At 34.9% G+C, this 14263-nt stretch overlaps 2 protein-coding genes across 5 annotated transcripts in view; one reads left to right on the top strand and one right to left on the bottom strand.

Annotated features, from left to right (window-relative positions):
* The window catches only part of LOC117107018 (zinc finger protein 501-like), a 10677-nt gene extending 2077 nt beyond the window's left edge, over positions 1 to 8600 (top strand). Inside the window, exons 1-4 of one of the 4 annotated variants that reach the window (XM_033248532.1) lie at positions 3023 to 3577; positions 4605 to 5690; positions 5764 to 6392; positions 7038 to 8600. In XM_033248532.1, coding sequence (XP_033104423.1) covers positions 4766 to 5690; positions 5764 to 6290 — 1452 coding nt within the window. In that variant the 5' untranslated portion in view covers positions 3023 to 3577; positions 4605 to 4765 and the 3' untranslated portion in view covers positions 6291 to 6392; positions 7038 to 8600. Of the gene's footprint in view, positions 1 to 19; positions 2309 to 2597; positions 2766 to 3022; positions 3578 to 4604; positions 5691 to 5763; positions 6393 to 6589 lie in introns of those variants that run through there. The other 3 variants (XM_033248533.1, XM_033248534.1, XM_033248531.1) reach the window with 3 other exon arrangements.
* Positions 8601 to 11540: 2940 nt separating this feature from the next.
* LOC117107050 (antigen WC1.1-like) overlaps positions 11541 to 14263 on the bottom strand; it is a 23874-nt gene continuing 21151 nt past the window's right edge. The window contains exons 22-25 of the mRNA XM_033248573.1: positions 13692 to 14018; positions 12877 to 13200; positions 12079 to 12396; positions 11541 to 11728 (exon numbers count right to left, since the gene is read on the bottom strand). Coding sequence (XP_033104464.1) covers positions 11721 to 11728; positions 12079 to 12396; positions 12877 to 13200; positions 13692 to 14018 — 977 coding nt within the window. The 3' untranslated portion in view covers positions 11541 to 11720. The remainder of the gene's footprint in view (positions 11729 to 12078; positions 12397 to 12876; positions 13201 to 13691; positions 14019 to 14263) is intronic.

The following is a 14263-nucleotide window of genomic DNA, read 5'->3' as shown; positions in this document are numbered from 1 at the left end:
TACAGTTAAACTTGCCAAAGTCGAATAGTTTCTATGTTGAACTTACTTTACATTCCAAATTGGTGTTTTCCATTGCTTTAATTAACAATCTGTAAGTCAAATTTTATCTAAAATCGAACAATTTTTCAATGGCATTTTGGATGATTTGCAAGATCATCTGTATATGTACGGTACATAGGCTAATGGAAACTAATAAATGTCTTATAAATGAATATATACAACATATAATGCCTGAAAAATACAATCCACAAATGTACTTGTCAACTGTAATCCACCCCCCCCCCCTCCCCGGGAACCTGGACCATAGCGGGGCATTAGTAGGGGCTGAGAAGGGGACGTACGCATAGTTTTGTCCCTGAAGTGCCGGGACTCGAAAGGGTCTGGAATTTTACATGTTGGAGTAGCCGTGGTTTCGGATGTAGGCACAGTGCTTTCAAAAGGGGTCTGGTCCTACCTAGCCTACACTAGGCCTAGAAATTCAATCAGCAATTGCTGTGTGTTTTGGTAATTAAACAATCGCCTACTACCTGTACTCTAGGCCTACCATCATGTAATTTTTTTGGGGGTACATCTGGAATTGGAAGGCGCCCCCCCCCCAATCCCCAGATACGCCACTGGGTTCATTGAGTTGCGTTGACTCGAGGCCTACAGTAGACTACTGTACATCCCTATGTGCAGTAGGTTTGGTAAACAGGGCATATAAAAAAAAATACATTCATCACAGTACATTCTCTACTGTATAGACCTTTTTTGGATTTTGTGTGTGTGTGTGTGCGTGGGGAGGAGGTGATGAGTATGCACTCATCCTGGATAGGGCCTATAGATGAAAATCAAAGGGCTTGTACAGTGTGTACTACGAGGTTGGTATTGACACTGTGTGTAATCTTCAATATCATTATATTTATCAAATGATAATTCAATACAGTATATTTATTTTTTTTTTTTTAGGATGCTACAAGGTTTTCACAGCTTTGCCAAGAAGTTCATTTGAAGAGAAATTCACATAAAATTAATTGAACTATTGTTAATGTATTGAACTTCCAAAAGTAAAAAATAAATAAAACGATAATTTGTAGTGTTGATATGTTTATTTATTTTTTTTAAACTCTGGAACTATCATTAAAAATGTCTGCTGACCACAACACAAAGAAAAATGTTACAGAATTAAGTGAATTAAAAGTAAATAAACAGGGTGGTTCTATTAAACTTGGTGAAAAAAATAAGGAGGAGAGAATATATAAATGTGAACATTGTGGAGAAAAATTTGATTTAGTTACTTTAAAAACACATTTGGGAATCAAAACAGAAGATGTGCCATTTCAATGTAAACATTGTGAAAAACAATTTGAGCTCAACAGTGAATTTGAAAAACATATACAGATGCACACAGAAGGGACACAACATGAATGTGAATATTGTGGAAAGAAATTGAAATACCATGGTTCTTTTAAAACCCATTTAATGTTGCATGCTGGAGAGGGACCATATGAATGTGAACATTGTGAAAAGAAATTTAATAGAAGCAGTGATTTAAAACAACATTTGAGGATACATACAGGAGAAAGCCCATTTGAATGTGAACGTTGCAGAAAGAAATTTAAACGGCGTAGCACTTTGAAAACGCATGTAAGGACACATACAGGAAAGAGGCCATATGAATGTGAACATTGTGGAAAGAAATTTTATAAAAGTAGTAATTTAACACAACATTTGTGGGTACATGCAAGAAAAAGACCTTATAAATGTGAATATTGTGGAAAGAGATTTAAACAGTGTGCAACTTTGAAAAAACATGTAAGAATACATACCAAAGAGACGCCATATGAATGTGAACATTGTGGAAAAAAATTTAAACAATTGTCCACTTTGAAAAGACATGTAATTGAACATACAGGAGAAAGACCATATAAATGTGAACACTGTGAAAATACATTTAAAAGTAATAGACAATTAAAAGAACATTTAAGGATACATACAGGAGAAAGCCTGTTTGAATGTGAACATTGCAGAAAGAAATTTAAACAGCGTAGCAGTTTGAAAACGCATTTAAAGACACATACAGGAGAGAGGCCATATGAATGTGAACATTGTGGAAAGAAATTTCATAGAAAAGCTGGCTTGAAACAACATTTGAGGATACACACAGGAGAAAGACCATTTGAATGTGAACATTGTGGAAAGAAATTTTATAGAAGTAGTCATTTAACACAACATTTGAGGGTACATACAGGAGAAAGACCTTATAAATGTGAATATTGTGGAAAGAAATATAAACAGTGTGCAACTTTGAAAAAACATGTAAGGATACATCAAGGAGATGCCATATGAATGTGAACATTGTGGAAAAAAATTTACGCAGTGTTCATCTTTGAAATCACATGTAAGAATACATACCAAAGAGACGCCATACAGTATAAATGTGAACATTGTGGAAAAAAATTTAAACAATTGTCCACTTTGAAAAGACATGTAATGGAACATACAGGAGAAAGATCATATAAATGTGAACACTGTGAAAATACATTTAAAAGAAGTAGCCAATTAAAAGAACATTTAAATAAGGATACATACAAGGGAAAGTCTGTTTGAATGTGAACATTGCAGAAAGAAATTTAAACAGCGTAGCAGTTTGAAAATGCATTTAAAGACACATACAGGAGAGATGCCATATGAATGTGAACATTGTGGAAAGAAATTTTATAGAAAAGCTGGCTTGAAACAACATTCGAGGATACACACAGGAGAAAGACCATTTGAATGTGAACATTGTGGAAAGAAATTTAAACAGCGTCCACTGCTTTGAAAAAACATGTAAAAATATGTAAGGATACATACAGGAGAGAGACCATACAGTATGAATGTAAAAATTGTGGAAAGAAATGTAAACAGTCCCCTGCTTTGAAAGCACATGTAAGGATACATACAGGAGAGACTCCATATGAATGTGAACATTGTGGAAAGAAATTCAACCATTCCACTGCTTTTAGAAAACATGTAAGGATACATACAGGAGAGAGACCATATGAATGTGAACATTGTGGGAAGAAATTCAATCGTAGTAATCATTTAAAACAGCTTTTGAGGATACATACAGGAGAGACTCCATATGATTGTGAACATTGTAGAAAGAAACGTAGAAGTTATAATTTAAAACAACATTTGAAGATACATACAGGAGAATTTCCAAAAGTAAATATTTACCAGCCAATCAAAAGAACATTAAGATACACAAAGTATTGTTGAAGCAACATTTGAGGATACATACAGAAGAGACTCAATATACTGTAAACTTAAACTATTTGTGGAAAGAAACTTAAACAATGTACTTCTGTGAAAGCGCATGTAAAGACACTGAGTACAGGAGAGCGACCATATATACAGTAAAAGTAAACACAAAGAAATTTGAAAGTAATAGCAATTTAAATGGAACCAACATTCAAGGATACACAAAAGAGAAAGACAATTTGAATGTGAACATTTTTGAAGCAACATTGGAGGATACATACAAAAGATACTATGTATAAATGTGAACTGTTTTGAAAAGAAATTTAAACAGTATACCGCTGTGAAAACACATGTAAGGATAATTAAAAGAGGGCAAACATATGAATGTAAACACTGGAAACTAATTTAATTGTAGTAGCAATTTAAACCAACATTTATGGATAAACAAAAGAGAAAGACCATTTGAATATGAATGTTGTTGAAACAACATTTGTGGCAAGGGCAAGCCAAACCATTCACTCGTTGCAAACCCTTTTTTGAGATAATGACCAAAACATCCTTGGAAATCAGCATTTTAAAAATCTTTTATTACACTAAACTAACCTTTATATATCTAAATTTACCATTTCTGGCCTATAGAGGGTGCTGTTGATGCGTGTCCATACCTGAAAATATTTAGTATGGGTCAAAGTACATGTGTGCGAAGTTTCATTCTTATCAAAAAGTGCACGATTGGGCCAAAATTTGTGCCTAAACTGCTGGACTAAAACTTTAAATGCTGATTTCTCAAATATTGTTTTTTTAACAGCTGTATGTTTAAACTCCTGTAACTTCATAACAAAATGTTAGATTTAATGATTCTTCTACTATTTTATAGCTCTCATTTTACTGCTTAACCTTGTACAGTATTAACCTTAACATTTATTTTTGCGACGAGTGATTGGCTTGTCTTTGTCTCTGCCGTGCAGTTTGTATAGTATAGTAGTAACAGGACGTAATGATTGACCCTGCATATAGTACAGAAGCGGTTTGGTGCAGTAGGTTTCCAACCTCGATGTTGGGGTTTCAATCCCCTCACTGTGCATTTCACTTTTGTCCTTGGGCAGGGCACTTCATCTGCTTGCTTCTTTCCACCCAGTAGAATAAATGGGTACCTGGTAGGGTTAAATGCCAAAATGTGCTGATGTGGCTGCTGCAACTTTATGGAAAACTCCCCCAGGGAGCTTGAGTTTGTGTTCCATAGGCGTTTAATCCAATGACCGGGGGTAGTAATGTGAAGGTCTTAGAGGCCTTGTTGGCGTTAAGCGATATAAATCTAACGTATTATTAATATGATATTTATCAACTCTAAGTTAATGATATTTCAATATTTTTTTTAGGGTCGTATAAGGATTTTCACAGCTTTGCCAAGAAGTCAATTTGATGAGAAACTGATAAATTTTACCATTGTTTATTACTGTACGGAATCTGAAAAGTAGAAATAAATAAAATCAAAATTTGTAGTGTTGATACCTGAAAAACACTGGAACCATTATATAAAATGTCTACTGACCACAACACCGAGGAGGAAAAAGTGACTGAATGTAATGAATTAAAAGTAAATGAACAGGGCAGTTCTACGAAACTTTGCAGAAAAAACAAGGGAGAATATAAATGTGAACATTGTGGGGAAAAGTTTGATTTAGTTACTTTAAAAACACATTTGGGAATCAAAACAGAAGATGTGCCATTTCAATGTAAACATTGTGAAAAACAATTTGAGCTCAACCGTGAATTTGAAAAACATATACAGATGCACACAGAAGGGACACAACATGAATGTGAATATTGTGGAAAGAAATTTAAATACCATAGCAGTTTGAAAACGCATTTAAAGACACATACAGGAGAGAGACCATATGAATGTGAACATTGTGAAAAGAAATTTAATCGTAGCAGTTTGAAAAAGCATTTAAAAACACATACAGGAGAGAGGCCATATGAATTTGAACACTGTGGAAAGAAATGTTATAGAAAAGTTAGCTTGAAAAAACATTTGAGGATACACACAGGAGAAAGACCATTTGAATGTGAACATTGTGGAAAGAAATTTAAATGGTCCACTGCTTTGAAAAAACATGTAAAGATACATACAGAAGAGAGACCATATGAATGTGAACATTGTGGAAGGAAATTCAATCAAAGTTATAATTTAAATCAACATTTGAAGATACATATGGGAGAGACTCCATATGAGTGTGAACGTTGTGGAAAGAAATGTAGTAGAAGTTATAATTTAAAACAACATTTGAAGATACATACAGGAGAAAGACCATATGAATGTGAACATTGCGGAAAGAAATTCAATCGTATTTATCATTTAAAAGAACATTTGAGGATACATACAGGAGAGACTCCATATGAGTGTGAACATTGTGGAAAGAAATTTAAACAGTCCACTGCTTTGAAAAAACATGTAAGGATACATACAGGAGAGAGACCATATGAATGTGAACATTGTGGAAAGAGATTTAAACAGTGTGCAACTTTGAAAAAAACATACAGGAGAGAGACCATATGAATGTGAACATTGTGGAAAGAGATTTAAACAGTGTGCAACTTTGAAAAAACATGTAAGGATACATACAGGAGAGAGACCATATGAATGTGAACATTGTGGAAAGAAATTCAATAATAGTAATCATTTTAAACAGCATTTTAGGATACATACAGGAGAGACTCTATACGAGTGTGAACATTGTGGAAAGAAATGTAGTAGAAGTTATAATTTAAAACAACATTTGAGGATACATACGGGAGAGACTCCATATGAGTGTGAACATTGTGGAAAGAAATGTAGTAGAAGTTATAATTTAAAACAACATTTGAAGATACATACAGGAGAAAGACCATATGAATGTGAACATTGCGGAAAGAAATTCAATCGTAGTAATCATTTAAAAGAACATTTGAAGATACATACAGGAGAGACTCCATATGAGTGTGAACATTGTGGAAAGAAATGTAGTAGAAGTTATAATTTTAAACGACATTTGAAGATACATACAAGAGAACATCAAAAATAAATAAAATGATAATTTGTACTGTAGTGTTGATATGTTATTGTTAATTGATTTATTTTTTTTTAACCTCTGGATCTATCATTTAAAATGTGTGCTGACCACAACATGAAAATACAGTATAAATGTGAACATTGTGGAAAAAAATTTAAACAATTGTCCACTTTGAAAAGACATGTAATGGAACATACAGGAGAAAGATCATATGAATGTGAACACTATGAAAATACATTTAAAAGAAGTAGCCAATTAAAAGAACATTTAAATAAGGATACATACAAGGAAAAGTCTATTTGAATGTGAACATTGCAGAAAGAAATTTAAACAGCGTAGCAGTTTGAAAATGCATTTAAAGACACATACAGGAGAGATGCCATATGAATGTGAACATTGTGGAAAGAAATTTTATAGAAAAGCTGGCTTGAAACAACATTCGAGGATACACACAGGAGAAAGACCATTTGAATGTGAACATTGTGGAAAGAAATTTAAACAGCGTCCACTGCTTTGAAAAAACATGTGAAAACATGTAAGGATACATACAGGAGAGAGACCATATGAATGTGAACATTGTAGAAAGAAACGTAGAAGTTATAATTTAAAACAACATTTGAAGATACATACAGGAGAATTTCCAAAAGTCAAAAATAAATAAAATGATAATTTGTACTGTAGTGTTGATATGTTATTGTTAATTGATTTTTTTTTTTTTAACCTCTGGATCTATCATTTAAAATGTGTGCTGACCACAACATGAAAATAACTGTAACAGAATGCAATGAATTAAAAGTAAATGATCAGGGTGGTTCTAAGAAACTTAGTTAAAAAAAAAAAGAGAGAATACAAATGTGAACATTTTGGAGAAAAATTTGATTTTTATAAACACATTTGAGAATGAAAGCAGATGTGCCATTTCAAAGCCATATGGATGTGAACATTGGGAAGAAATTTATTAGTAGCCAATTAAAACATTTAAGAATACACAAAAGAGAAAGACCATTTAAATGTGAACATTGTGGAAAGAATCTTAAGCAGTGTTTCTGTTTGAGAATGCATGTAAGAGTACATACTACAATACTACACGAGAGACACCATATGAATGTGAACATTGTGGGGATAAATTTAAACAGTGTAGTCCCACCGATTTAAAAAAACATGTAAGAATACATACAGTACAGTAGAGAGTCCATATGAATGTTAACATTGTGGAAAGAAATTTACCAGCCAATCAAAAGAACATTAAGACACACAAAGTATTGTTGAAGCAGCATTGGAGGATACATACAGAAGAGACTCAATATACTGTAAACATGAACTATTTGTGGAAAGAAACTTCCTCCGTGAAAACGCATTTAAGGATACAGAATACAGGAGAGTGAAGAGGAGAAAGTAATAGCAATTTAAATGGAACCAACACTCAAGGATACACAAAAAGAGAAAGAAAATTTGAATGTGAACATTGTTGAAACAACATTTGAGGATACATACAAAAGATACTCTGTATCTGTTTTGAAAAGAAATTTAAACAGGATACCACTGTGAAAACACATGTAAGGATACATGGAGAGTAAACATATGAATGTAAACACAGGAAACTATTTTGAATGTAGTAGCAATTTAAGCCAACATTTATGGATACACAAAGGTGAAAGCCCATTTGAATATGAATGTTGTTGAAACAACATTTGTGGCAAAGACAAGCCAAACCATTCACTAGTCGCAAACCCTATTTTAGAGATAATGATCAAAAAACATCCTGGGACATCAACATTTTTAAAATCTATTTTATAACACTAAACTAACCTTTAATCTAAATTTACCATTTCTGGCCTGTAGAGGGCCCTGTTGATACCAGTCCCTACCTGAAAATATTTAGTATGGGTCATAGTAGATGTGTGCCTAGTTTCATGCTTTTATCAAAAAGTGCAGGATTAGGTCAGAACTTGTGCCTAAACTGCTGGACTAAGGCTTTAAAAGCTGATTTCTCAAATATAGTATGTTTTAATAAACTCCTGTAACTTCATAATGAAATGTCAGATTTAAATGATTCTTTACCATTTTATAGCTCTCACTTTTACTGTTTAACCTTGTATTAACCTTAAAATTGATTTTTGCAACAAGTGACTAGCTTTGCTTAGCCGTACATTTTGAATAGTATAGTAGTACCAGGACGTAATGATTGACTCTGCATATAATAATAGATAAACTTCAGTAACTAACTCTTGTAAATAATTGTAAATAATTGTATCATTTTGTATTTTCTGTTTTATTTATGTCCTTGATTAATTTTTATTAACTTTTATACTAATTTTTTCTTTGAATCGGGTAGACGAATTTTACTTGTATTTTATGTACCAGTGACAATAAAAGAATCTTGAATCTGCAGGATCAATGTTCATTTGTCCCTCAATCATTTAATATTGAATTTTCTAATATATGCAACAGTGAACATTGTGGAAAGAAATTTAATTTGATTTGAAAACACATGTAAGGATACATACCGGTACCTGTACAGGAGAGCGACCATGAATGCACCAGTGACTGTGCTACGGTTCACCACCCCCCCCCCCCCTCCAACAGGCAGGGCCAGAGTTGTACTTTAGCATGCAGCGCCATGTGAGAGCCATCGGGCCAGGGGAGGGGTACTGTAGGGTATGAGATCACACAAAATGAGATACTTTAAAAAAGTAATAAGCCGCTAGACACTCATACAGGGCATCTTGACTTTCAGATTTTGAAATATGATCACGCATAGATACAGACATCTAATTAATAATCTGTCAAAATGTAATTTGATGGTGTTTTTTGTATCTCATAAGCATATAAGCTATTAATTTTTGAAGACTTTTTCAATTCAGACCTATCAAATTCAGGCCAACATTTGATAATGATTTAAACATTTAAATATTACTCTCTCCCCCACCCCCATTAAATATTACTCTCTCCCCCACCCCTAAACGAATCTTCAGAAATTATTTTTATTAATAATTTCATTAATTTCATACTGTGTTTTACAAGACAAAACATTTCTGAGGATACACCATAGTAATTTGTAATGGGAAAAAGATGAGACAGTATTCTACTGTACATATGAATGTGGTCAGTTTATTAATAAAGACAATTGGTTTACAGCAGTCAGTCACCTTTCATCATATGTAATTACAGTAGCTATAACTATCAAAAAACTACCGTAGTCGCGCAAATAAGCGCCTTTTTTAGGGGCGCTTAAACCAGGTGCTTACAGAATTAGTGGAAATTGAAAGAGTGCATGTGGAAATACAGTACTGTACAGTAGGCGAGCACTTATGAGACCCGGGAAAATTAAGGCTGCTAACTGAACGAATGGTTCTGGTACAGAAAAGGTAATCACCCAAAGAGCATGGCTTAAGACAAGAGTGCTGTGGGTATTTACAAAACAGCAGATGGAATTAGTGGTGGTGTTGGTGGTAAGCTTGTTGGCCATCTGCCGATTGCAGAGTTTCTTGCAAACTCGGGTGCAAACGTGCTAAAAGTGACAAGTCATTCCCAGCCGATTCATTGACAAAAAATATAATTAATGTGAATCCACTTCTGATCCGCAGCTTCTCTTATTCAAATTCAAGCAGCTCCGCTAATATTCAAATTAACACACACAAGGAGAAGGCACAGGGACACAAGGAGAAGGCACAGGGGCACAAGCCCCGGTTTTGGTTATAACCTTTAAAATTTCAATGCTATGCATTTAATAATCGCTACTTACCAAAAAAAATGTTGTGCCCAAGCCCCCATTGAAAAATTCTGGATCTGCCTCTCATAAGGAAGGGAGGTTATTTAAACAGGGAGTAGTTATGAGACAATAATTATAAGCTTTGATATTGATGAGAAAATTCCACCAAAAAGCAATACCACCAGTAGCGGATTTGGGAGGCCCTCTCCATTTTGGAAATAAAATAAGGGGGAGCATAACCAAAACACCGCGATCAAAATGGTCGGATACTGTACAGTTTGTATAGTACAGTATTACCAGGAGGTAGTTTAATAATTGACCCTGCACATAGTACAGAGGCCTGCCAGCAATATGATATTATCAAGACTAAATGATAGGTCAATATTTTATTTTTTTATTTTTAGGGTGCTGGAAGGATTTTCACAGCTTTGCCAAGAAGTCCATTTGATAAGAAATTGATAAATTTTACCATTGTTTATTACTGTATGGAAACTCAAAAGTAGAAAGAAATAAATAAAATGAACATTTGTAAAATGTCTGCTGACCAAAACACCGAGGAGAAAAATGTGACTGAATTTAATGAATTAAAAGTAAATGGACAGGGTGGTTCTAAGGAACTTTGCAGAAAAGACAAGAGAATATAAATGTGAACATTGTAGAGAAAAGTTTGATTTAGTTACTTTAAAAACACATTTGGGAATCAAAACAGAAGATGTGCAATTTCAATGTAAACATTGTGGAAAGAAATTTGAGCTCAACAGTGAATTTGAAAAACATATACAGATGCACACAGAAGGGACACAACATGAATGTGAATATTGTGAAAAAAAAATTAAATACTGTGTCTCTTTGAAAACAGTGTACTAATATTATTATGTTTACAGTCATTTAGGGGGCTTTTATGAAGCTTTAGGGGGCGTTTATTCAAATACGATATGTTGCATTTTTCTGTTTTGCTCTCATTTGTCATGAGATTTCTTATTAAATTCATCAATTACGACCTTTTTTGTTTTCCTAACTTGCGTTGCTGATGCATCATATATCATCTGTGTATTGCATGTTTGTTGAATGATTGTTTAACTGCTCTTTCAGATGTTTTAGTAATTAGTGTGTTTGTGCTTGTGTATGAATGTTCACGGGTGTAATTTCATTTTATTACTTGACTGAGTTTCCTTGAGGGATTCCTATGTCTGTCGTAATCATCATGACTAAACCACCATATTTGCGTTCATTGTTTCCTGACATATACTACATCTCGCCATCTCCGTTCAACCTCTCAAGCATTTCTTTGTCACCAAGTACCATACCAAAACCTACGATTCGATCTTCTTCTACTTATACTTCTGCTTTTTTGGATCCAGCGGTTCTTACATGATCTGTCGTTTCTTGTGATATTGCCTTATTATTTGAAGAGGCTTAAATACTTATATGATTACCTATGATTTTATGGTAGCACATGCTCACGCATGTAGAATTAAGGATTAGTGACAAGGAGAGCACTTTTTAAACATTTTTCCGCACACAAATTTGAAAAAGTCACAAGAAAATGATTTGCAGAGGAAACCTTTTATCATTTTATTAGACAGATAAAGAATAATCACCCAAAAGAATCCCAGATTTATACTGAATTTTAGTTTAATTATTTTAATACGTTCGTCATTGTACGGTCCAATTTCAGTATAAGGTAGCAGGCAGCGAAGAGATATTTAGCCGCATAACCATCCCCAGTTTCATCTCCCTAAAATGAAAACAAAAGGATTAAAATATTGTATTAAAAAGGTGAAAATGATGATTTTATTATTATTATTATTATTATTATTATTTACATCACTAATCTTACTTCCACAAACAACAGAGGCATCCTCATGATGACCGCAATTGTGTATTCGACGTCCATTGTTGGCACAATGTGCAAGATCACTCTCAGTTCCTGCACAGTGTACATCATCAAACACAATCGGTCCAGACCCTCGTCCAAAATGAGCCCGCTGATTAATTGATTGATTGATATTGCATAATTACAATCTTGTACAGTATAACTTAATCATTGGAATATTACTATAAGTAGTATTCTGACATTTAACGTACCAATGCAGATGACACCTGCATCTTCGCTGTGGGCACAGTTGTGTCGTCCTATTCCTATGTTTGAGCATTCAATAAGACTTGACTCTGATCCTCCGCAGCCAACATTGTCCAGGAGAATATCGCCTGACCCTTGTCCAAACCTGGCTCGCGAGACGGCCTCTCTTGCTCTACCTTGGCCCAGCTGATTGCATACGACATGGGCATCATTGATATCCCAGTAATCATCGCATACTGTACCCCATCGTCCACCATGGTTAATTTCAACACGGCCTTCGCGTTCTGAGCCTCCTCCTACAAGCCGAACGTTGCCGGCGCTTCCTGTGCAAATTTGAAACATCAATGTCAGTCATTCCATAGTGAGCTCTGGTCAGTCAGCTATCCAGCCGGTCAATTAGCCAGCTAGGTAATCAGTAAGTCAGTAAATCAGTCGAAGAAACAGTCAGAACTAATAGGCTGGTAATCAATTTAGATGTTCGTTTCTTATTAGAAGTAAATTAAACTGAATCCTATTACAGTAAAGCGGGACACTCACTGCGTCATTTGATACGAATCTAACGCTACTCCCCGTGATCGATAGACGATGCAACGTTGTCTACTGATTTTCAGTGGCAGTCTGAACAACGGGTCGTCATTAAAATCAATCCGTTGCGCGCGCGTTGTGGCGTTGCGCTCTACATAGAATCGTGTCGGCCGACAGGCGCAGTGAGTGGCCGGCATTAATCCTAATGCACCCGCGTCAAAGTATAATAGTATAATTATTATTATTATTATTATTATTATTTATATCACTAATCTTACTTCCACAAACAACAGAGGCATCCTCATGATGACCGCAATTGTGTATTCGACGTCCATTGTTGGCGCAATGTGCAAGATCACTCTCAGTTCCTGCACACTGCACATTATCAAACACAATCGGTCCAGACCCTCGTCCAAAACGAGCCCGCTGTGGTGCATCACTGGCTTCTGGTTTGCCTAATTGTCTGCAAACAACTCGAGCGTCACTCATGTCCCAATAGTCATCACATACGGTGCCCCACTCTCCATCCACGTTTATTTCAACTCGCCCTTCGTTGCTGTTACCTCCACCGACAAGTCGTAATTGAGAGTTAGGTTGTGGACCTGTTGCAAAATACAAGATAAAGAAAATACTGATATATTCATACTGTATTATTATTGAAATATATTATCATTATCATCATCATCATCATCATTATCATCATTGCCTAATCTTAAATAATAATTCTTTGTACTAAGAAAATTATAACTTTTAAGATTATATACTGCATAACTACTGTATGTTGATTTGATGAAGTTTTGTTGTATGTTTTTACGTCCGACATACACTCATAATTTTCTGTTTTTTGTAATTTGTTTGACTGTATCATGATTGTGATGATGTCAATAAAAGTTATAGGTCTGAATGTAGGGGTTCCAAACACGACTAGCTTTGGCTATTTTCTTGGCTTCCTTTTGTATTAAATATTTATAAATAAAAGAAATGATTACTTTATTGATTAATTGATTGATTGATATTGCATAATTACAATCTTATACAGTATAACTTAATCATTGGAATATTACTATAAGTAGTATTCTGACATTTAACGTACCAATGCAGATGACACCTGCATCTTCGCTGTGGGCACAGTTGTGTTGTCCTATTCCTATGTTTGAGCATTCAATAAGACTTGACTCTGATCCTCCGCAGCCAACATTGTCCAGGAGAATATCGTCTGACCCTTGTCCAAACCTGGCTCGCGAGACGGCCTCTCTTGCTCTACCTTGGCCCAGCTGATTGCATACGACGTGGGCATCATTGATATCCCAGTAATCATCGCATACTGTACCCCATCGTCCACCAAGGTTAATTTCAACACGGCCTTCGCGTTCTGAGCCTCCTCCTACAAGACGAACGTCGCCGGCGCTTCCGTGATTGCCTGTGCAAATTTGAAACATCAATGTCAGTCATTCCATAGAGTGAGCTCTGGTCAGTCGGCTATCCAGCTGGTCAATTAGCCAGCTAGGTAATCAGTAAGTCAGTAAATCAGTCGAAGAAACAGTCAGAACTAATAGGCTGGTAATCAATTTAGATGTTCGTTTCTTATTAGAAGTAAATTAAACTGAATCCTATTACAGTAAAGCGGGACACTCACTGCGTCATTTGATACGAATCTAACGCTAC

The sequence above is a fragment of the Anneissia japonica genome, unplaced genomic scaffold, assembly GCF_011630105.1.
Source record: "Anneissia japonica isolate Jap-2015-1 unplaced genomic scaffold, ASM1163010v1 scaffold9291_len582782_cov165, whole genome shotgun sequence".
NCBI lineage: Eukaryota > Metazoa > Echinodermata > Crinoidea > Comatulida > Comatulidae > Anneissia > Anneissia japonica.
Note: the sequence above shows the minus strand (reverse complement) of the source record. Positions and strands in the feature narration are given on the sequence as shown.